The sequence below is a fragment of the Blennius ocellaris genome, assembly GCF_963422515.1.
Source record: "Blennius ocellaris genome assembly, contig: SCAFFOLD_259, whole genome shotgun sequence".
NCBI lineage: Eukaryota > Metazoa > Chordata > Actinopteri > Blenniiformes > Blenniidae > Blennius > Blennius ocellaris.
In genome coordinates, this window is record NW_027662153.1 from 11,010 (window position 1) to 34,773 (window position 23,764).

General features: G+C 40.7%; 1 protein-coding gene across 1 annotated transcript; it reads left to right on the plus strand.

Annotated features, from left to right (window-relative positions):
- The first annotated feature begins 4,796 nt into the window (after positions 1-4,796).
- On the plus strand, positions 4,797-23,426 carry LOC308148204 (paired mesoderm homeobox protein 1-like). Its single transcript, XM_080521649.1, has 5 exons — positions 4,797-5,280; positions 20,546-20,721; positions 21,252-21,433; positions 21,725-21,790; positions 22,207-23,426. The coding sequence occupies exons 1-5, from the start codon at positions 5,061-5,063 to the stop codon at positions 22,343-22,345; spliced, it is 783 nt and encodes a 260-aa protein (XP_080377775.1). The 5' UTR covers positions 4,797-5,060; the 3' UTR covers positions 22,346-23,426.
- Positions 23,427-23,764: the final 338 nt, after the last annotated feature.

The following is a 23,764-nucleotide window of genomic DNA, read 5'->3' on the forward strand; positions in this document are numbered from 1 at the left end:
ACAGATCCTGAAGAGACTCTGGTCCAGATCAAACAGGAAGTGAACAGACCCTGAAGAGGCTCTGGTGCAGATCAAACAGGAAGTGAACAGACCCTGAAGAGACTCTGGTCCATATCAAACAGGAAGTGAACAGGCCCTGAAGAGACTCTGGTCCATATCAAACAGGAAGTGAACAGACCCTGAAGAGACTCTGGTCCAGATCAAACAGGAAGTGAACAGGCTCTCAGTGATCATATTCATATTGATCAGATAATTTACATGTTAAAAGTCTCAACCAGCCACAATGTAATATAACTACATTGGGGAACAAAGGTGGTGAACATCAGGTCATCCAGATGCTCCGAAGAAACACGCAAAAGACTAAGAAGCTCCAAAATGTTCATCATATAAACAGTAAACTGGACTGAGACCCTGACTGAATAACTCCGGAACACAAAGTATTATTAAAATGAAAGTATAAAGATATGATGGGAAACACACTCACACATCAAAGTGTTGCTTGTCAGCAGCTTCCAGTTTCAAATGATTCAAAGAATCACTGCAGCTCCTCAGATCCTCCTCACTTTGGCTCTCCTACTATCACATTAATCCAATTCATCACCACAATCCACCACTTTCACTGTTTTCCCCAAATCCATCCATTCATCCATCCATCCATTGTCCACCGCTTATCCAGGCTGGGTCGCGGAGGCAGCAGTCTGAGCAGAGTTGCCCAGACTTCCCTCACCCAGACTCTTCCTCCAGCTCTTCTGGTGGCACCCCAAGGTGTTCCCAGGCCATAGAGAGACATAGTCCCTCCAGGTGTCCTAGGTCTGTCCTGAGGCCTCCTACCGGAGGGACATGATGGAACACCTCCCTAGGGAGGCGTCCATCTGAGACAGGTGCCTGAACCTCCTCAGCTGCTCCTCTGGATGTGGAGGAGCAGCGGCTCTACTCCGAGCTCCTCCCTGGTGACTGAGCTCCTCACCCTATCTCTAAGGGTGACTGAGCTCCTCACCCTATCTCTAAGGGTGACTGAGCTCCTCCCCCTATCTCTAAGGGTGACTGAGCTCCTCCCCCTATCTCTAAGGGTGACTGAGCTCCTCCCTGGTGACTGAGCTCCTCCCCCTATCTCTAAGGGTGACTGAGCTCCTCCCTGGTGACTGAGCTCCTCCCCCTATCTCTAAGGGTGACTGAGCTCCTCCCTGGTGACTGAGCTCCTCACCCTATCTCTAAGGGGGACTGAGCTCCTCCCCTATCTCTAAGGGTGACTGAGCTCCTCACCTTATCTCTAAGGGTGACTGAGCTCCTCACCCTATCTCTAAGGGTGACTGAGCTCCTCACCCTATCTCTAAGGGTACGCCCAGCCACCCTACGGAGGAAGCTCATTTCAGCCGTTTGTATCCGGGATCTGGTTCTTTCGGTCATGACCCATAGTTCATGACCAGAGGTGAGGGGAGGAACGAAGATCGACCAGTAAATCGAGAGCTTCGTCTTTTGGCTCAGCTCCTTCTTCACCACGACGGACCGATACAACGACCACATAACTGCAGACGCCGCACCGATCCGCCTGTCGATCTCACGCTCCATCTTCCCCCCACTCGTGAACAAGACCCCGAGATACTTGAACTTCCCAAAATCCACCATTGGTAAAATTTGTAAAATAATGGAGATTGATTAAATGTGATGGTAAGACTCATTAGAGCCTGACATGGAAGAACAACCTGGAATGTTTTCCAAAAAGAATGTCATAAAACCTGAAATGGTAACAAGATGCTCAGAATAAATGGAACATCTTGTTCGGTGTTCATTCATTATTACATTATTCAATTATGTCATTACATTATTACATAGTCATAATTATGTTAACACATCATTACGTTGTGGGACAGTATATATATACATACATATATATATATATATATATGGCTGGGTAGTAATGGATTACATGTAACAGCGTTACGTAATTAGGATACAAATAATTTTTTACTGTAATCCGTTACAATACATAAAAAAATGTGTAATCTCATTACAGGTATATTGATAAAAATTGGGATTACTGAGCAGGATTACAGTAGAAAATCAGATAATAAACTACAACTGCAGTGTCACATGATCCGTCCTCTGGCATTGTGACACTTCCTGACGCTTTCAGGCTGACCTGACGCGTTGCCATGGAGACTGCAGCCAGCTGCTCTCATCACTATGTTTAAAGTGGGAGGAGCCTCTTCACCTCTGTACGATGCTAATGACGCCTCCAGCAGTGAAAGTGTTGTGAACGTCTCGCCTGAAGAAACATCTGGTAGATAAAACCTGCTGACTTTACTGAAACACACCTGGTCAACTAGTTTTATTAGCTCATAACCTGTCAGTAACCTGCCAATACCAACTAGTTTTATTAGCTCATAACCTGTCAGTAACCTGCCAATACCAACTAGTTTTATTAGCTCATAACCTGTCAGTAACCTGCCAATACCAACTAGTTTTATTAGCTCATAACCTGCCACTAACATGCCAATACCAACTAGTTTTACTAGTTCATAACCTGTCAGTAACCTGCCAATACCAACTAGTTTTATTAGCTCATAACCTGCCAATACCAACTAGTTTTATTAGCTCATAACCTGCCAGTAACCTGCCAATACCAACTAGTTTTATTAGCTCATAACCTGCCACTAACATGCCAATACCAACTAGTTTTACTAGTTCATAACCTGTCAGTAACCTGCCAATACCAACTAGTTTTATTAGCTCATAACCTGCCAATACCAACTAGTTTTATTAGCTCATAACCTGCCAGTAACCTGCCAATACCAACTAGTTTTATTAGCTCATAACCTGCCAGTAACCTGCCAATACCAACTAGTTTTATTAGCTCATAACCTGTCAATACCAACTAGTTTTATTAGCTCATAACCTGCCAGTAACCTGCCAATACCAACTAGTTTTATTAGCTCATAACCTGTCAATACCAACTAGTTTTATTAGCTCATAACCTGCCAGTAACCTGCCAATACCAACTAGTTTTGTTAGCTCATAACCTGTCAGTAACCTGCCAATACCAACTAGTTTTATTAGCTCATAACCTGCCAGTAACCTGTCAATACCAACTAGTTTTATTAGCTCCTAACCTGTCAATACCAACTAGTTTTATTAGCTCATAACCTGCCAGTAACCTGCCAATACCAACTAGTTTTATTAGCTCATAACCTGTCAATACCAACTAGTTTTATTAGCTCATAACCTGCCAGTAACCTGCCAATACCAACTAGTTTTATTAGCTCATAACCTGCCAGTAACCTGCCAATACCAACTAGTTTTATTAGCTCATAACCTGTCAATACCAACTAGTTTTATTAGCTCATAACCTGCCAGTAACCTGTCAATACCAACTAGTTTTATTAGCTCATAACCTGTCAATACCAACTAGTTTTATTAGCTCATAACCTGCCAGTAACCTGTCAATACCAACTAGTTTTATTAGCTCATAACCTGTCAATACCAACTAGTTTTATTAGCTCATAACCTGTCAGTAACCTGCCAATACCAACTAGTTTTATTAGCTCATAACCTGCCAGTAACCTGCCAATACCAACTAGTTTTATTAGCTCTAACCTGCCAGTCACCTGTCAGTAACCTACCAGTACCAGTACTGGTGCTGATGGGAGGAAGACTATCAATACGTTCACAGGAGCTCATGTTTTAAGTCTGCTCATTGACTGGTCAGTTATGATCAATCAGTGATTCATGCTGCCAGATACAGCCTCTCATCAAACATTCATATTTAGTCTGGAAAAGAGAGAGAGAGAGAGAGAGAGAGAGAGAGAGAGAGAGAGATTAAAAAAAAAGATGGGCACATTTTCTTGAATAAAAATTAAAAGCTTTATATATAGAGAGGTTTTGATTCTTTAAAAACGAAATCAGTGTTCCTGATTGGTCACTGAGTTTTGATGGTTAAAACTTGTTCAGTGTAATTAGAGTATAAGACGAGTCAAAACACTGAGCAGACGACACTTTCTATTCTTTCTTGTCTTTAGTTTTTATGTTTGCCAGGGAAGTAATCTAAAAGTAACTGAAAGTACTCTGGTACATTACTTTTTTATTTTAGTACTTAGAGTAAGTTACTGATTACATTTTTTGACAAGTAACTTGTAATCATAACAGAATACAGTTTTCAAGTTACCTTCCCAACCCTGTATATGTGTGTGTGTGTATATATATATAGATATAGATAGATAGATAAATAGATATATAGATATAGATATAGATATAGATATATTAGATATAGATATATAGATAGATATCGATATCGATATATTAGATATAGATATAGATATAGATATATAGATAGATATCGATATATTAGATATAGATATAGATATATATATATAGATAGATATCGATATATTAGATATAGATATAGATATAGATATAGATATAGATATATGTATATATATCCAGGTTCAACCCTCCACGAAAAACAAACGAACAAAAAAACACAATGAAACGTGTTGGATGATGATGTCTGTATGTTAATCAAAGAGGAGAAATGAAACCATGGAACACACACTGCTGTTTCATAATAGTGATATATGTTTACTATAACTGTAGAGCTAGAGACTTTCTAGAGAAAAAAAAGTTGTGATTAAGTGAAAGTTTTTTTTAAATCCGAATCAGAACTTTTTTCCTTGTTTTTTTCTCTCACATCTGGTCGTCATCACCCTCCTCTCTTCTCCTCCCCCCTTCATCAGCATCCTCCCCCCATCCTCCACCCCTCCTCTCGCTCTCTGTTCTCCCCGGTCAGATGTTGACTCAGAGCCGCGGCGGCAGGACGACGCCCCGGTCCCTCCTCAACAAACCTCCACAAAACCTCCCAAAACAAGCGGAGCCTCTTGGACTCGGCGAAGCAGAACCGAGAACCGGGAGGAACCGCGGAGCTGCTGCATGGATTGACCGGCCCCGACGCTGCTCTACCGGGGAAACTCTCTCTCTCTCTCTCTCTCTCTCTCTCTCTCTCTCTCTCTCTCTCTCTTCGCTCTCTTCCTCCATTCTCTGCTGCCTCTCTCCACCTCTCTCTCTCCATGACTTCCAGCTTTCAGCCTTCCTCCTCTTCCTCCCCCGACCCGCTGCTGCTCCACGCCGCCGCCAAGAAGAACTTCACGGTGAGCCACCTGCTGGACCTGGAGGAGGCCGCCGGGGAACTGGCGGCCGCGCAGGCCGACGAGGGCGCCGCGGAGGCCGGCCGCAGTCTGCTGGAGTCCCCGGGGCTCAGCAGCGGCAGCGACACGGCGCAGCAAGACAGTGAGTTTTTTTTTTTTTTTTTTTAAAGTAATGAATCATCCCCCCGCTGACCCCCCCACCTCCACTAATACCCCCCCCCCCCCCCCCCCCCCCACCCCCCACCCCCCGAACGGCCATTAATTCACCATTACGCGCTTTGATGTCAAGCGGACACGGTCAGTGGAGTAACCCCTCCAAGAGCTCCGGGGGTAATAAATCTACCCCTCCCCTCTTTTATCTTTTCATTTCAAGGTGAAGAAATCATAATAATCAGTAATTTATTTACCCCTTGGGAGGCAATTTCTGGCCACCTTTGCGCCGCACGCCTCTTTTAGCGCATCAGACTTGGAGTAAAGTGCGGAACGCAAACTCTCAGCTGCGCGCAACTTTTTCTTTATTTACATTTTTTTTTTTTTTATTCTTTATTTTGACCTTTCATTTTCACTCGGGTTTTTCACACCGACCCGCCGAACGATATGAACGTGATTCCAGCGACGTCTCAGACGGATGCAGCGCGAATCAACACCCGCTCGGTCTGGAAGTTAAAATATGTCTGACGCTTTCATTTCAAAGTGCAGAAATCAAAATAATCAGTTCTTTATTTTCCGCGTGGGAGCTTTTTTTTCTTTCTTCCACTTATTTATGTTTTGCGCATCAGATTTGGTGTAAAATGCGGAACGCAAACTCAACTGCGCGCGGCTCTCTGTGTGTAATTCTATAACCCGAGGTTTAGTTCTCTGTTCCCCGGTTCTCCACACCGACCAGCCGCACACTGCCGCCCCCACTGCACTCACTCCTCAGGTGGATACAGTCCATTCAAACCCCCGCTGTGTCTGGATGTCTGAGTATGGAAGTTAAAAACGAGGAATGTGTATTTTATCTTTCACTTTAAAAGTGCAGAAATCACAATAATCAGTCATTTATTTAATCGGGGGCTTTTATTTTTTCTTCACCTTTTGCGCACAACAGGTCGCGTTTGCGCATCAAATTTGGCGAAACGCAAACTGTGAACTGCGCGGAAGTTTATTTAAAATGAAAAGAAGTCTCTCTCTCTCTCTCTCTCTCTCTCTCTCTCTCTCTCTAAAAAAGAAAGAAAGAAAGGAAAAGCCGTGTTTGATCTCCCGGGTCTCACAGCGACCCGCCACACGGAGCCCATCCAGTCCCAGTGACTCAGCAGTCCAAACAGTTCCTCTGGAAGTCTGACCATGGAAGTTAAAAATCGAAGAAAATAGATTTGAATTTTGATTTTAAGATGATATTTTTAAGGATTAGTAAGTACGTAATGTGTACAAACTGACGGGAAGAACGACAGGATTTTCCCGGAAATGATTCCGATAAATGAGATGTTTAAAACTTTTATTTATTTAATTCTCAGTGTTAAAAATAAAGAGTATTTATTACAACATAAAGCTTTGGAAGCTCCGAGTGTTCGTGAAAAACGAGGCCGCTTTAAGGGACTTCTGACGCGGATCCAGATCGAACATCTGGATCACATTTACTCACATTCTCACGGCTTTTTAAAGACATATTGGCGAAATTTGTTACCATTTTAACCACAATAAATATTTTCCTTTGAGCCTCCGGCTCGTCCGCCGGGATGTCAGACACATCTGATCCGCCTAAATGACGTATACGGCGGATACAAATGTCCAAAAACACCGCGGAGAACACTTGCGAGGTTTCGTCATTTAAAGGGTTTGTTACGTATTTTTGATGCTTTATGAATTCCATTTAGCTATTTTAATCTTTATATCTACTTGTGTTGAAGCGTCGCTTCTTCCGCGGGGCTGTTGCGTCATTCAAAGCCGCTTTTCGTGACTCAGGAGCGGCAATGAATCGTCCCACAGCTCCGCTCCTGACTCCAATGTCTGGATGAACACCTCCAGATTATTTATCTCATTTTTAATTATGTCTATTTTAACCATATTCCATATTTTATTTTGAAGTACCGGTACTTCTACCGACCTGTCTGTCAATTAAAGCCGGTTTTAATGAGGCGGACACATCATGTCTAAAATCCCGGTGACGTTTCCTTCATGCTCAGTTTTGATTTGGTCATTTGGACGATTTTTGATTCAGATGAAATAATTCCAAGAATAAAACCTCCTATTCATCAAATTCGTCTGGCTGAAAAGCCGGGGTATAGACAGAACAATCACTGACACGTTCCTTCACCTAAAGGTTGTTCAAAAGTAAGTTTTGTTCATTTTTAATACGATTGGATTAAACAATATTTTTGCACCTCCGGTCTTTCCACGGCGAGGTCGCGTACATAAAACCCGCCTTAAATGGCTATAAAGCCGATAGAACCCCCGAGAAAAATACCTTTTAAATGTACTTGATTGAAAGCGTTTTTATTTGTTTACGTGTGAAGCGGATATACAACAACCTGCACGCGATAACACACAACAATCACATCCACATTTCCTTCATGGAAAGATTTTTCTTAACGTAATTTTGCCTTTTGTAATTTTGATGTTAATAAATATTTGTCTGAAAGCGACTGTTCTTCCAACGACGTGTCGGACAAGTCGAAGCCGTGCTTAGTGTCTCACGAGGCGGATATTAATAAATCATAAATGAGCGCATATTAACGCAGAAATATATATATATATATATATAAATTTCCGGGGGAAAACGACATCAAAATTACTTGCACATTTCCATCATATGAACTTTTTTTTCCGACGTAAATTTTACGCTTTTTACGTAAACTTTCGGGATAAGAAAGTACATTTGCTGAACCTCCAGATCTTCCACCGCCGCGTCGAGCGGAGCCGCGTTTAGTGCGTCCTGCAGCGGACGCCGCTCTGCCGGCGCCCGGAGGAAACGTCCAGCCGGGAAAGAAAAGAGAAAAGAGAAAAGAGAAAAGAGAAAAGAGAAAAGAGAGCTGGTCGCCGCAGAGTCCAGCCGGGGTAAATCAGCCGGGGTAAAATCTCCCAGAGAGGGTAAATAAACTGCCCCCTCCTCACCTCCGTCTTTAATGAGTGTTTTTGTTATTTCTGCGTTAATATGCGCTCATTTTCAGGCTGTCACGCACTTTGTGGAAATGAGACACCAGGCTCACATTTACTAAGAAAACAACGGCTTTTTCTGAGCGCTTGACACTTTTCAGGAGGTTGGATTCCTTCTAGTAGCTTTTCTTTGGCGTGTTTTATCACTTTTCAAATAAAACAAACATTTATATTTCTACAAATTTCATGGTTTCATTGTTTTTTAAATCTTTGCGTTTCCAAACGTCCGTGAAATCTTTCTAAAAGTGACATTAAGGAACATTTTAGTCTTAAATCTGTCATATCTTATTCATTATTCTGAGTTTCTTTATTGTTAGTTTTAGTTTTAAATCACTCGTAAATCAGTTTGAACAAAATCGAGATAACATTTGAAGTATTTTTAATAAATCCGGTTTTAGGTTTAAGAACAAAGTCTCTACAGGTTCTGACCAAGAACATTTTTCGAAATTATATTGTTTTAGTTTCGTGACGCTTTAAGAAAGATTTAATTTGAAATTCATGCAAACAATAAACACATTTATTAAAAAATAAATAAAGTACAAAGTTCTCTATTTCTGAGAAGAAAATTCAATCACATTTCAACATTTGCACGTCTATGATGTATAGTTGCATCTTTACTGAAGAATTAATTAAATAAAAAAACAATAATAATAACAAGGTGATCAAATACAATTATAACATAAATCAGGATTTTTATTTCTGTTAAATTATTGTTTTGATCATATAAGAAAAGGTATTCCAATAAACAACATTTAAAATAATATTGTTGATGTATTTCTTTGTCACATTTGTTTGACATTTACACTTTAAAGTGTTTTAATTTAGACTTTAAAGATTTAAAGATTTTATACACTATCTGAACATGCTTTTATTTTTAAATCCATTGTTTTATTTTGTTGTTGATTGTTCCTAAGGCCTAAAATCCAATTTGCTTTATTGTCATTTTACTTACTGAAATCTTGAAATAGATTATTGTTTAAAAAAAGTACTTAAGTAGAAAATACTGTGTTTTTAATTTTTTTTGTGGTTTTTTCATAATTTCTCAATTTTCTTCCTCATTTCTAATGTTTCTTTCATCTTTTCTGACGTTTCTCTCCTTTTCTTATGGAATTTCCTCATTTCTATCCTTTCTTCTCCTCCATCAGCTGTTCTAGCCTTTCTTCTCCTCCATGTTCTGTCATTTCTTCTCTGTTAATTGTTCTGTCCTTTCTTCTCCTCCATGTTCTGTCATTTCTTCTCTGTTAATCATTCTGTCCTTTCTTCTCCTCCATTACCCCTTTTCTAGCCTTTCTTCTCCTCCGTGATCTGTCATTTCTTCTCCATTACCTGTTCTGTCTTCTCTTCTTCTCCATTTCCTGTTATGTCCTTTCTTCTCCTCCATTACCTGTTCTGTCCTTTCTTGTCCTCCATTACCTGTTCTATCATTTCTTCTCTTCCACCACCTGTTCTGTCCTTTCTTCTCCTCTGTTACCTGTTCTGTCCTTTCTTCTCCATTACCCTTTCTATCCTTTCTTCTCCTCCATTATCTGTTCTATCATTTCTCCTCCATTACCTGTTCTGTCCTTTCTTCTCCTCCATTACCTGTTCTATCATCACTAATCATTGACCGGTCCGTCGCCGTGGAAACGAGGTTCATGAAGACAATAGAAACATCATAATATTCATCAGTGTTGTTTTTATGGTTTGGTAGCATTTTACTGACTCTGTCATTTCTGTCGTTCTCTCGTCTGGCCGCTGGTTCTGTCGTTTCTGTCGTTCTCTCCTCTAGCAATTGGTTCTGCCATTTCTGTCGTTTCTGTCGTTCTCTCGTCTGGCCGCTGGTTCTGTTGTTTCTCTCGTTCTCTCATCTGGTTGGTGGTTCTGTCGTTTCTGTCGTTCTCTCGTCCGACCGGTGGTTTTGTCATTTCTGTCGTTCTCTCGTCTGGCAGCTGGTTCTGTTGTTTCTCTCGTTCTCTCATCTGGTTGGTGGTTCTGTCGTTTCTGTCATTCCCTCGTATTCTATTGTTTCACCAATGTCGCTTCTATTACGTCATATTTGCTGTTGTGGAGCTTTGAGATCAAATGATACGGACCACATTAGATAGTGGTGTTTCCAATTAAAGCATGTGAAATACAGACATGTTAAACTCACCTGGGTCCAGAAAGAGAGGATCTACTTCTCATGTCTCCCTCTTTACCAGAAATAAATGAGGCTGGGGCTTCTTTTTCTACATTTGGGCCTTACATAGTGAATTTCTGCTCCTTTCACTTTATTTCTGGATTGTCTGAATCAAAAGCTTCAACATCAGGAGGAATGGAGGTGAAGAATGATAGAACGAGGAATGGAGGTGAAGAATGATAGAACAAGGAATGGAGGTGAAGAATGATAGAACGAGGAATGGAGGTGAAGACTGATAGAACAAGGAATGGAGGTGAAGAATGATATAACAAGGAATGGAGGTGAAGAATGATAGAACGAGGAATGGAGGTGAAGACTGATAGAACGAGGAATGGAGGTGAAGAATGATAGAATTAGGAATGGAGGTGAAGAATGATAGAACAAGGAATGGAGGTGAAGAATGATAGAATTAGGAATGGAGGTGAAGAATGATAGAACAAGGAATGGAGGTGAAGAATGATAGAACAAGGAATGGAGGTGAAGAATGATAGAAGGAGGAATGGAGGTGAAGAATGATAGAAGGAGGAATGGAGGTGAAGAATGATAGAATGAGGAATGGAGGTGAAGACTGATAGAACGCAGCTCTACAGCCGTTTCCATGCCAACCTACGTAAACACAAGCTGATTAAAGTTCTTTCACACGAAGCCTTTAAAAGGCTCATTTTAGGGTTAAAAAATCCAGCTTTTGTTTACAGTAGTTTGTAGTTTGTTTAGTAGTTGATGAACCAAAAGTCTGGCTTCACTATAAAGAAGTTCTGTGGCGAGTAGCAGGGAATCTCATAGCGGGGCGTCTCATAGCAGAGCAACAAGCCTCATACAGACTCCCCTCATGGCCACAAGTAAACAATCTCAGATTAAACCATCTCCTTCCCTCACTTTATTAATCTGAGGTAACGACTTATTATCTCCTTCCCTCGCTTTATTAATCTGAGGGAACGACTTATTATCTCCTTCCCTCTTTATTAATCTGAGGTAACGACTTATTATCTCCTTCCCTCACTTTATTAATCTGAGGTAACGATTTATCTCCTTCCCTCTTTATTAATCTGAGGTAACGACTTATTATCTCCTTCCCTCACTTTATTAATCTGAGGTAACGATTTATCTCCTTCCCTCTTTATTAATCTGAGGTAACGACTTATTATCTCCTTCCCTCACTTTATTAATCTGAGGGAACGACTTATTATCTCCTTCCCTCTTTATTAATCTGAGGTAACGACTTATTATCTCCTTCCCTCACTTTATTAATCTGAGGTAACGATTTATCTCCTTCCCTCTTTATTAATCTGAGGTAACGACTTATTATCTCCTTCCCTCACTTTATTAATCTGAGGTAACGATTTATCTCCTTCCCTCTTTATTAATCTGAGGTAACGACTTATTATCTCCTTCCCTCACTTTATTAATCTGAGGTAACGACTTATTATCTCCTTCCCTCTTTATTAATCTGAGGTAACGACTTATTATCTCCTTCCCTCGCTTTATTAATCTGAGGGAACGACTTATTATCTCCTTCCCTCGCTTTATTAATCTGAGGGAACGACTTATTATCTCCTTCCCTCTTTATTAATCTGAGGTAACGACTTATTATCTCCTTCCCTCACTTTATTAATCTGAGGTAACGACTTATTATCTCCTTCCCTCTTTATTAATCTGAGGTAACGACTTATTATCTCCTTCCCTCACTTTATTAATCTGAGGTAACGACTTATTATCTCCTTCCCTCGCTTTATTAATCTGAGGGAACGACTTATTATCTCCTTCCCTCGCTTTATTAATCTGAGGGAACGACTTATTATCTCCTTCCCTCACTTTATTAATCTGAGGTAACGACTTATTATCTCCTTCCCTCACTTTATTAATCTGAGGTAACGACTTATTATCTCCTTCCCTCACTTTATTAATCTGAGGTAACGACTTATTATCTCCTTCCCTCGCTTTATTAATCTGAGGGAACGACTTATTATCTCCTTCCCTCACTTTATTAATCTGAGGTAACGACTTATTATCTCCTTCCCTCACTTTATTAATCTGAGGTAATGACTTATTATCTCCTTCCCTCGCTTTATTAATCTGAGTTAACGACTTATTATCTCCTTCCCTTGCTTTATTAATCTGAGGTAATGACTTATTATCTCCTTCCCTCACTTTATTAATCTGAGGTAACGACTTATTATCTCCTTCCCTCTTTATTAATCTGAGGTAACGACTTATTATCTCCTTCCCTCGCTTTATTAATCTGAGGTAACGACTTATTATCTCCTTCCCTCTTTATTAATCTGAGGTAACGACTTATTATCTCCTTCCCTCTTTATTAATCTGATGTAACGACTTATTATCTCCTTCCCTCTTTATTAATCTGAGGTAACGACTTATTATCTCCTTCCCTCTTTATTAATCTGAGGTAACAACTTATTATCTCCTTCCCTCTTTATTAATCTGAGGTAACGACTTATTATCTCCTTCCCTCTTTATTAATCTGAGTTAACGACTTATTATCTCCTTCCCTCGCTTTATTAATCTGAGTTAACGACTTATTATCTCCTTCCCTCTTTATTAATCTGAGGTAACAACTTATTATCTCCTTCCCTCACTTTATTAATCTGAGGTAACGACTTATTATCTCCTTCCCTCACTTTATTAATCTGAGGTAACGACTTATTATCTCCTTCCCTCTTTATTAATCTGAGGTAACAACTTATTATCTCCTTCCCTCACTTTATTAATCTGAGGGAACGACTTATTATCTCCTTCCCTCGCTTTATTAATCTGAGGTAACGACTTATTATCTCCTTCCCTCACTTTATTAATCTGAGGTAACGACTTATTATCTCCTTCCCTCTCTTTATTAATCTGAGGTAACGATTTATCTCCTTCCCTCGCTTTATTAATCTGAGGTAACGACTTATTATCTCCTTCCCTCTTTATTAATCTGAGGTAACGACTTATTATCTCCTTCCCTCACTTTATTAATCTGAGGTAACGACTTATTATCTCCTTCCCTCACTTTATTAATCTGAGGTAACGATTTATCTCCTTCCCTCTTTATTAATCTGAGGTAACAACTTATTATCTCCTTCCCTCACTTTATTAATCTGAGGTAACGATTTATTATCTCCTTCCCTCACTTTATTAATCTGAGGTAACGACTTATTATCTCCTTCCCTCTTTATTAATCTGAGGTAACAACTTATTATCTCCTTCCCTCACTTTATTAATCTGAGGGAACGACTTATTATCTCCTTCCCTCGCTTTATTAATCTGAGGTAACGACTTATTATCTCCTTCCCTCACTTTATTAATCTGAGGTAACGACTTATTATCTCCTTCCCTCTCTTTATTAATCTGAGGTAACGATTTATCTCCTTCCCTCGCTTTATTAATCTGAGGTAACGACTTATTATCTCCTTCCCTCTTTATTAATCTGAGGTAACGACTTATTATCTCCTTCCCTCACTTTATTAATCTGAGGTAACGACTTATTATCTCCTTCCCTCACTTTATTAATCTGAGGTAACGACTTATTATCTCCTTCCCTCACTTTATTAATCTGAGGTAACGATTTATCTCCTTCCCTCGCTTTATTAATCTGAGGTAACGACTTATTATCTCCTTCCCTCTTTATTAATCTGAGGTAACGACTTATTATCTCCTTCCCTCACTTTATTAATCTGAGGTAACGACTTATTATCTCCTTCCCTCTTTATTAATCTGAGGTAACGACTTATTATCTCCTTCCCTCTTTATTAATCTGAGGGAACGACTTATTATCTCCTTCCCTCACTTTATTAATCTGATGTAACGACTTATTATCTCCTTCCCTCACTTTATTAATCTGAGGTAACGACTTATTATCTCCTTCCCTCACTTTATTAATCTGATGTAACGACTTATTATCTCCTTCCCTCTCTTTATTAATCTGAGGTAACGATTTATCTCCTTCCCTCACTTTATTAATCTGAGGTAACGACTTATTATCTCCTTCCCTCACTTAGTTTGTCATGTTAGATGGTAGATTTATCGTAGTTTGTTGGAGTTGAAGGACGGGAGTCGGAGCCGCTGTGTTGAACAATGAACTCCAAGTTTTATTTTCCATTTCAACACAAACACTTCTCAGAAAAACGCCTTTCTTTTCTCTTTTTTCCAACAGAATCCACACATAGGCTGTGTCACAACAACACACTTCCGCCCCACAACTCCGCCTCTCTACAAAGTAAAGTTCCCCACCGCCACACAATAACTGGCTGAATTATGACTGACTGATCGCCACATGCTCATGTTTGATGGTAGTTTTATAGTAGTTTGTCATGTTTGCTGGTAGTTTATAGACCAGATAAAAACACCACCACTATGCTTAAGAAAAAACACTGAGGCACGGAGACTTGAAAGTGGGCGGAGTGTTGTTAACCTCACTGTTCATTTTGAAAGTGGGCGGAGCCTTGGCCGTAATGTTAGGGTTGCTTTTGTTGGTTTCCTGCTGATTTTTTGGCTTCTTGGTGATTTCTTCATGTTTCTTGGTGATTTCTTCATGTTTCCTAGTGATTTCTTCGTTTCCTGGTGATTTCTTCATGTTTCCTAGTGATTTCTTTGTTTCCTGGTGATTTCTTCATGTTTCCTGGTGATTTCTTCGTTTCCTGGTGATTTCTTCATGTTTCCTGGTGATTTCTTCATGTTTCCGTCTGATTTCTTCATGTTTCCTAGTGATTTCTTTGTTTCCTGGTGATTTCTTCATGTTTCCTAGTGATTTCTTTGTTTCCTGGTGATTTCTTCATGTTTCCTGGTGATTTCTTCGTTTCCTGGTGATTTCTTCATGTTTCCTGGTGATTTCTTCATGTTTCCTGCTGATTTCTTCATGTTTCCTAGTGTTTTTTTCATGTTTCCTGATATTTTTGTTGGTTTCCTGGTGATTTCTTCATGTTTCCTGCTGATTTCTTCATGTTTCCTGCTGATTTCTTCATGTTTCCTAGTGTTTTTTTCATGTTTCCTGATATTTTTGTTGGTTTCCTGGTGATTTCTTCATGTTTCTTGGTTATTTCTTCATGTTTCCTGCTGATTTCTTCATGTTTCCTGCTGATTTCTTCATGTTTCCTCGTGTTTTTTTCATGTTTCCTGATATTTTTGTTGGTTTCCTGGTGATTTCTTCATGTTTTTTGGGGATTTCTGTTTGTTTCCTTGTGATCTTTGTTGCGTTTCCTGGTGATTTGTGTTTGTTTGTTTGTTTCCTGGTGTTTTTTTCATGTTTCCTGGTGATTCTTTCATGTTTCATGTTTCCTGTTTTATTGTTTTGTTTCCTGGTGAGTTTTCTGTTTCTTGGTGATTTTTGGTAATTTAACTGGTGATTCTTTCATGTTTCCTGGTGATTTGTTTTTTATTTTTCCTGGTGATTTTTTGTGTGTGTTTCCTGGTGATTCTTTCATGTTTCCTGGTGATTTTTCTTTGTTTTCTGGTTATTAATTTTTGTGTTTCCTGGTGATTCTTTCATGTTTCCTAGTGATTTTTTTCATATTTCCTGTTGATTGTTTCATGTTGTCTGGTGATTTTTTTTGGTTTCCTGGTGATTTTTTTAGCACTGTTCTGAAGTTTTCTCTTGGTTTCTGATGGTTTCGATCTCTCGTCCTGGTTTTTGAGAAACTGTCGTCGTCTTTCTTGTGCTTTTGCTGATGAATTCCGGGTTTTCTCATTACTTTTCTTTTTGTTTCTCATGGAATCTCAAGTCTCTGTTGATGTTTTATGCTGATTTCTCAGTTTCTTGAAACATCCTGTCTTTCTCAAGCTGTTCACAGTTTTGGGTTTTGGCTTCAGACTATTTTTATGGTCCATGTTTTTTTTGACAGTTTGATGGACTTCCTGCCTTTCTTCTCATTTTTCAACTTTTTTGAGAGATTCCCATGAATTTTGTTTTGTTTTGTTGAGATTTTTCCTGATGGTTTTTCATCCTGGTGTTTCTCTCTGTTGCTCATCATTTCCACCTTCTCATGCTTCTGCTGGTTCTCTCATGGTTCTCATGGTTCTCTCGTGGTTCTCCTGGCTCTCCTTTTTCTTTCCTGCTTCTCCAAGTTCTTTCCTGGTTCTCTTGTTTCCTTTCTGGTTCTCCTCGTTCTCCTGTTTCTTTCTTGGTTCTCATGTTTTTTCCTGGTTCTCTTAGTTCCCCTGTTTCTTTCCTGGTTCTCCTGGTAATCCCAGTTCTTCAGGTTGTCATAGTTTTTCTGACAGATTTGTTTCCTTTCTCATGTTTGTTGTCGTCTTTCTGTTTTTGATTGTTTATCGTTTTCTGACATTTGTCCATCAAGATTTTGTTGATTTGTTCCCGTTTATGACCACATTGTCATGTTTTCTCATGATATTTGTTTGTTTTCATGTGTTGTCTGATGGTTCTTGGAGTTTGTTTTGAACTTCCTGTTTCTGAGAATTTCTCAGTGTTTTCTGGTGTTTTTTTCTCATCATTTCACTCAATTTCTTCTGGTTTTTCAAATTTTTTGTCCGTTTTTTAAAAGTTTTGTATGTTCATTTATAGTTTTTTCGTCGTTTCTCAGGTTTGTTCATAGCTTCCTCATTAAGTTGTTTTCTGGTTGTTGTGGCAGCGTCGTGTGATATTCTACGTTCAGATTGTTGATTATACAAGACGCTGACTTACGTCGGGGGCGGGGTTTAGCTAAAGGTCAGTTGTTGTGTCCGGCTAGCTGATTGGTATCATGTACTGGACTGTCATTGATCTGGTTTATCGTACAACATAGTACCATGCAGTACGATGCAGTGTGATACAGTACAGTACTATGCAGTACGATACAGTACAGTACTATGCAGTACGATGCAGTGTGATACAGTATGATACAGTGTTGATACATTGTTGCCACAATTACCTTGAAAAAGTAATCCGATTACTGATTACTAGTTACTCATCAAAAACTTGGTTACATTACTGAATACTTGTTTTTAGAAGTAACTAGGTTATATTACAAGTTACTTTTTACTTACTTTCAGCACCCTCCATGGTCTCAACATGAACACGAAAACTGCTGATCCTGCCTCCTGCACCATGTTTATAGTTATTTAACCTTTGACCTGCATCCTTTGTTGTATTTATATCTGACTCACGCTTTTATTTTTATATATACATATATATATATATATATATATATATATGCACTGCCTGCTCTTAGATACCATTTAATTGCCCCCCATTAATTTGTCCCATTTAATTGATTGATTGATTGATTGATTGAGAAAAAGGGGCTTCCTGCCAATATATCTTTTTAATCAGGAAAATTATAAAAACGCGCTACAATAGTAACGCTACAATAGTAACGCTACAATAGCGACGCTACAATAGCAACGCTACAATAGCGGCGCTACAATAGTAACGCTACAATAGCGACGCTACAATAGCGACGCTACAATAGCGGCGCTACAATAGTAACACTTCAATAACGACGCTACAATAACGACGCTACAATAGTGACGCTACAATAACGACGCTACAATAGTGACGCTACAATAGCGACGCTACAATAGCAACGCCACAATAGTAACGCCACAATAGTAACGCCACAATAGTAACGCCACAATAGTAACGCCACAATAGTAACGCCACAATATCTACGCCACAATAGTAACGCCACAATCGTAACGCCACAATATCTACGCCACAATAGCAACGCCACAATAGTAACGCCAGAATAGCAACGCCACAATATCTACGCCACAATATCTACGCCACAATAGCAACGCCACAATAGTAACGCCACAATAGTAACGCCACAATATCTACGCCACAATATCTACGCCACAATAGCAACGCCACAATAGTAACGCCACAATATCTACGCCACAATATCTACGCCACAATATCTACGCCACAATAGCAACGCCACAATAGTAACGCCACAATAGTAACGCCACAATATCTACGCCACAATATCTACGCCACAATATCTACGCCACAATATCTACGCCACAATAGTAACGCCACAATAGTAACGCCACAATATCTACGCCACAATAGCAACGCCACAATAGTAACGCCACAATAGTAACGCCACAATATCTACGCCACAATAGCAACGCCACAATAGCAATGCCACAATAGCAACGCCACAATAGTAACGCCACAATAGCAACACCACAATAGTAATGCCACAATAGCAATGCCACAATAGCAACGCCACAAAGTAACGCCACAATAGCAACACCACAATAGTAATGCCACAATAGCAATGCCACAATAGCAACGCCACAATAGTAACGCCACAATAGTAACGCTACAATAGCAATGCCACAATAGTAATGCCACAATAGTAACGCCACAATAGTAACGCCACAATAACTACGCCACAATAGTAATGCCACAATAGCAATGCCACAATAGTAATGCCACAATAGTAACGCCACAATAGTAACGCCACAATAGCAACACCACAATAGTAATGCCACAATAGTAATGCCACAATAGCAATGCCACAATATCTACGCCACAATAGCAACGCCACAATAGTAACGCCACAATAGTAACGCCACAATAGTAACGCCACAATAGCAACGCCACAATATCTACGCCACAATATCTACGCCACAATAGTAATGCCACAATAGTAACGCCACAATAGTAACGCCACAATAGTAACGCCACAATAGCAACGCCACAATATCTACGCCACAATATCTACGCCACAATAGTAACGCCACAATAGTAACGCCACAATAGCAACGCCACAATAGTAACGCCACAATAGCAACGCCACAATATCTACGCCACAATATCTACGCCACAATAGTAACGCCACAATAGTAACGCCACAATAGTAACGCCACAATAGCAACGCCACAATAGCAACGCCACAATAGCAACGCCACAATAGTAATGCTGCCATACTAACACACAGTGACTTGGACAAGTAACTTTAATCTGATTACTGGTTTGGAAATAGTAATGCGCTAGATTACTGGTTACTGAAAAAAGTGGTCACATGAGAGTAAAGTGTTACTGGCATCACTGAGTTTTGTACAGCTTGATACAGTACAGTACATTACAGTGCAATACAGTATGATACATTACATTACAATGCAGTACAATATGACACAGTACTGTACATGCATATTGTACTGCATTGTAATGTAATGTATCATACTGTATTGCACTGTAATGTACTGTACTGTATCAAGCTGTACAAAACTCAGTGATGCCAGTAACACTTTACTCTCATTACAGTACTGTACAGTATGATACAGTACAGTATGATACAGAGTGATGCAGTACGGTATGGTACAGTGCTACTGATACAGTACAGTACACTTTACAGTGGTCCTTCGTTTATTGCGGCGGTTACGTTCTAAAAATAACCCACAATAAGCGAAATCCACGAAGTAGTTAACTTTTTTTTTTTACAAGTATTAAATATGTTTTAAGGCAGTAAAACCCCTCACCACACACTTTATACACTCTTCTCAGACAGGAATGAATATTTTCTCACATTTCTCTTGTTTAAACTCCCAAAGTTGAAACCTTTGTAGATTTTAAAACATAAACATTCCTCTGCCTTTTGGCTGCGACTGCAGGTTCCTTTGTCGGTGCAGAACGTTTTGTCGACATTGTGGAGTTTGTCAGGAACAAAACTTGTAAACATGCAGCACTTCAGAGTCACCGTGCTATCGATCAGACATTGATGTATTTCCAATATGTATATGCAAGTCGAATGCATTCGCTACACGAAACACGGCACGGAGATTGATTGACAAGGGTCTACAGTCCCTATAAATCCGCGAAACACCGAGGCCACGAAAGGTGAACCACATTATAGTGAGGGACCACAGTAGTACGATACAGTACAGTACAGTGTGATACAGAGTGATACAGTACAGTATGATACAGTATGATACAGAGTGATACAGTACAGTATGATACAGAGTGATACAGTACAGTATGATACAGTATGATACAGAGTGATACAGTACAGTATGATACAGAGTGATACAGTACAGTATGATACAGTATGATACAGAGTGATACAGTACAGTATGATACAGAGTGATACAGTACAGTATGATACAGTATGATACAGAGTGATACAGTACAGTATGATACAGAGTGATACAGTACTTACCCCCAGTCTCTGTCTAGATGAGCCGTTGTCGTCGGAGGAGAAGAAGAAGAGGAAGCAACGCCGCAACCGCACAACGTTCAACAGCAGCCAGCTGCAGGCGCTAGAGCGAGTGTTTGAGAGGACGCACTACCCTGACGCCTTCGTCAGAGAAGACCTGGCCAGGAGGGTCAGCCTGACTGAGGCCCGAGTACAGGTAATCTGATTACCATCACTCACCCAGGCCCAAGCACAGGTAATCTGATTAATGGAGTAAGTGGGGGATCGTGGCTTAGTGGTAGAGTTGGTCGTCCAATAGCCGGAGGATTGACGGTTCAGAACCCACTCTATCCAAATCATTGTCGTTTTCCCACATTGCCTCATAGGCATGGGCGTGATGGTGGTGGTCAGTGGGGCCAAAATGGCCGCCACGCCTCTGGCTACAACGTATCTTACCACCACTGGTGGGACTGGTGTGAATGAATAATGGTTTCTGTACGCGCCTTGAGTCAGCCTGAAAAAAGCGCTATATAAATATTATTATTACAGTAAAATGTATGTGTTTGAAAGTATTAAAATTGCTCGAATGCAAAAATTGTTATGGCCAAAATGGCGAAAGGTGTTTTAGACAGAAAATTGAATTACTGCAACTGTAATCTATTACTGTCTGAGGTCAGAGTACAGGTAATGTTGGCATCTAGTCTTCTGTGTTTGTGGCTAACATACTAACAGCTCATGTTCTTCCAGGTTTGGTTCCAGAACAGACGAGCAAAGTTCCGCCGGAACGAGCGCGCCATGCTAGCGAGCAAGAATGCGTCGCTACTCAAGTCGTACTCGGGCGACGTGACAGCGGTGGAGCAGCCCATTGTGCCACGGCCAGCGCCGCGTCCCAACGACTACCTGTCCTGGGGCAGTGCCGCCCCCTACAGGTGGGTCCTCGCTCGCTAATGTTAACATATACATCATAAATGTAGAAAATGGCTACATGCGAGCTACAGATTTACCGTCTTCCTGTTTTTGCTCTGAAGCCCTTCCTCCTTTACTCACTTCCCGTTGTTTGACACTTTGAGCTAACGAGTGACAATTAGCTAATTAGATTGCGCGAACATTCCACTGGGCAGTTTGTCCCTCAGGATTAAGGTGGGTGGGGCTAATATGCAGGGTTATGCTAAATTCTATGCTAAATGCTATGCTAACACTGTTACTATGTGATCCTGAAGCTGGTATCCGATGGCGGAGGCAGGGCCACTGCGGGGGCCCCAGAAAATGCTGCCCTCCGAGAACAAGTACGCACAATACACTTCCTGCCACTTCCTTTTTGACCTCGACATCCTATTTCCTACTGTCTGTTTCACACTTCCTGTTTTCGTCTTCTATGGTTTTACCTATTTTTATTTGCCATGTTTGTTTTCTAAACTGAGCTAAACCAATGGCAGCTAAGCTATAAGACGGATGCTAGCAGGCTAAATTGAAGAACTTCATTTTAACTGGTTGGCTTGTCATGACTCCGAGCTAGCCATTTGTTAGTTTTCATGCTACCTGTTGCTGTTGATAACCTTTCACTCCAAGTTGGTGACCCTCCACTTCCTGTTAGCCTCCATGCTATCTCTGTTCTTCGTGTTTTCCACATCCTGTTTCAGCCTCCATGCATACCCTCCACTTCCTGTTGGCCTCCCTGCTAACACCGCTCTCCCTGTCGTAGTGGTCCGGTTGCCATGGCGACGTACCCCCCCCCCTGCTCCAACAGCGGCTCCTCGGGTGTCAACATGGCATCCAGCATCGCTAACCTGCGGCTAAAGGCTAAAGAGTACAGCCTCAACCAGGTACCCACCGTCAACTGAAGGACACGGAGACTCTCCAGGACCAACCCGGGCTCTACCAAGACCCACCCCCAGGACCAACCCGGGCTCTACCAAGACCCACCCCTAGGACCAACCCGGGCTCTACCAAGACCCACCCCTAGGACCAACCCAAGTTCTACCAAGACCCATCCCCAGGACCAACTCGGACTCTACCAGGACCCACCCCCAGGACCAACTCGGGCCCTACCAAGTCCACCCCCAGGACCAAGCCAAGCTCTACCTAGACCCACCCCAAGGACCAACCCGGGCTCTACCAAGACCCACCCCAAGGACCAACTCGAGCTCAACCAAGACCCACCCCCAGGACCAACCCAAGCACTACCAAGTCCACCCCCAGGACCAATCCAAGCTCTACCTAGACCCACCCCCAGGACCAACCCGGACTCTACCAAGACCCACCCCAAGGACCGACTCAGGCTCTACTAAGACCCACCCCCAGGACCAACCCGGGCTCCAACAAGACCCACCACCAGGACCATCCCAAGCTCTCCCAAAACCTAGGATCTACTAGGGCAGCCCTCCCCAGGCTGCCCCAGGATCTCCTAGGACCCCCCCACCCCCAGGCTACCCCAGGATCCCTGTTGACCACCTCCTTGCAGGCTAAAGCTATAAAAGCTACAGCTAAACCGGGCTCCGGACCCTGTTACCTCCTCTGTTCCCCCCTGGGACTAATTCTTCCCACAGATATACTTTTGCCCCACTGGATCTCCTGTTGCCCCCCCATTGATGACTCTTCTTACTCTTTGGGACTAAAGGAGGTTCTATAGTCGGATATTACCCAGAATTCCTCCACATTACTCTTTGTAACAAAATGTACGTTAAAGAATAAAATTTTAAAAACAATAAAACAATTTTTTATGCAAAAACAAAAACTGTTGCAGTTTTTCTTAAAGTTACAGGCAAATGTTTTCCTGTTAACCCCAGACTCCCTTAAAAAATGTCTAATTTAAACTTCACACTCACATTTGATCATTTTCTAAACAGTTCCTACGTTTTTTTAATGTTAATTTAAACAATTTGTATGTTTTATTGAATTAATTTCTGAAAATAAACATCTAATATTTGAATTTTGTGCATTTTTGTTTCTGAATTGTTCCTGAATGTTACCAGAATAAATTTAGACATTGATGAATTTAAAGTTTTTTTAAGTTTCCCTCTGTGGAAATTATGTATACATTTTATTACAAGTTATTGTAAACCACAAATTGTATTTAACTTGTCTAAAATAATTGAATGTTTATTAGATTTGTATGTGTTTTTATTATGAAATGTAATTTAGCCTGAATTTTTAAATTGGCCAAACTCCATTTAAAAGTCATCAAATTGGAGTTTGTGTCCAAAATTTCTCCTGCAAGAAATAGATTTTTCCTAGGAGTCTTTTTGTTACTCTAAAACGTG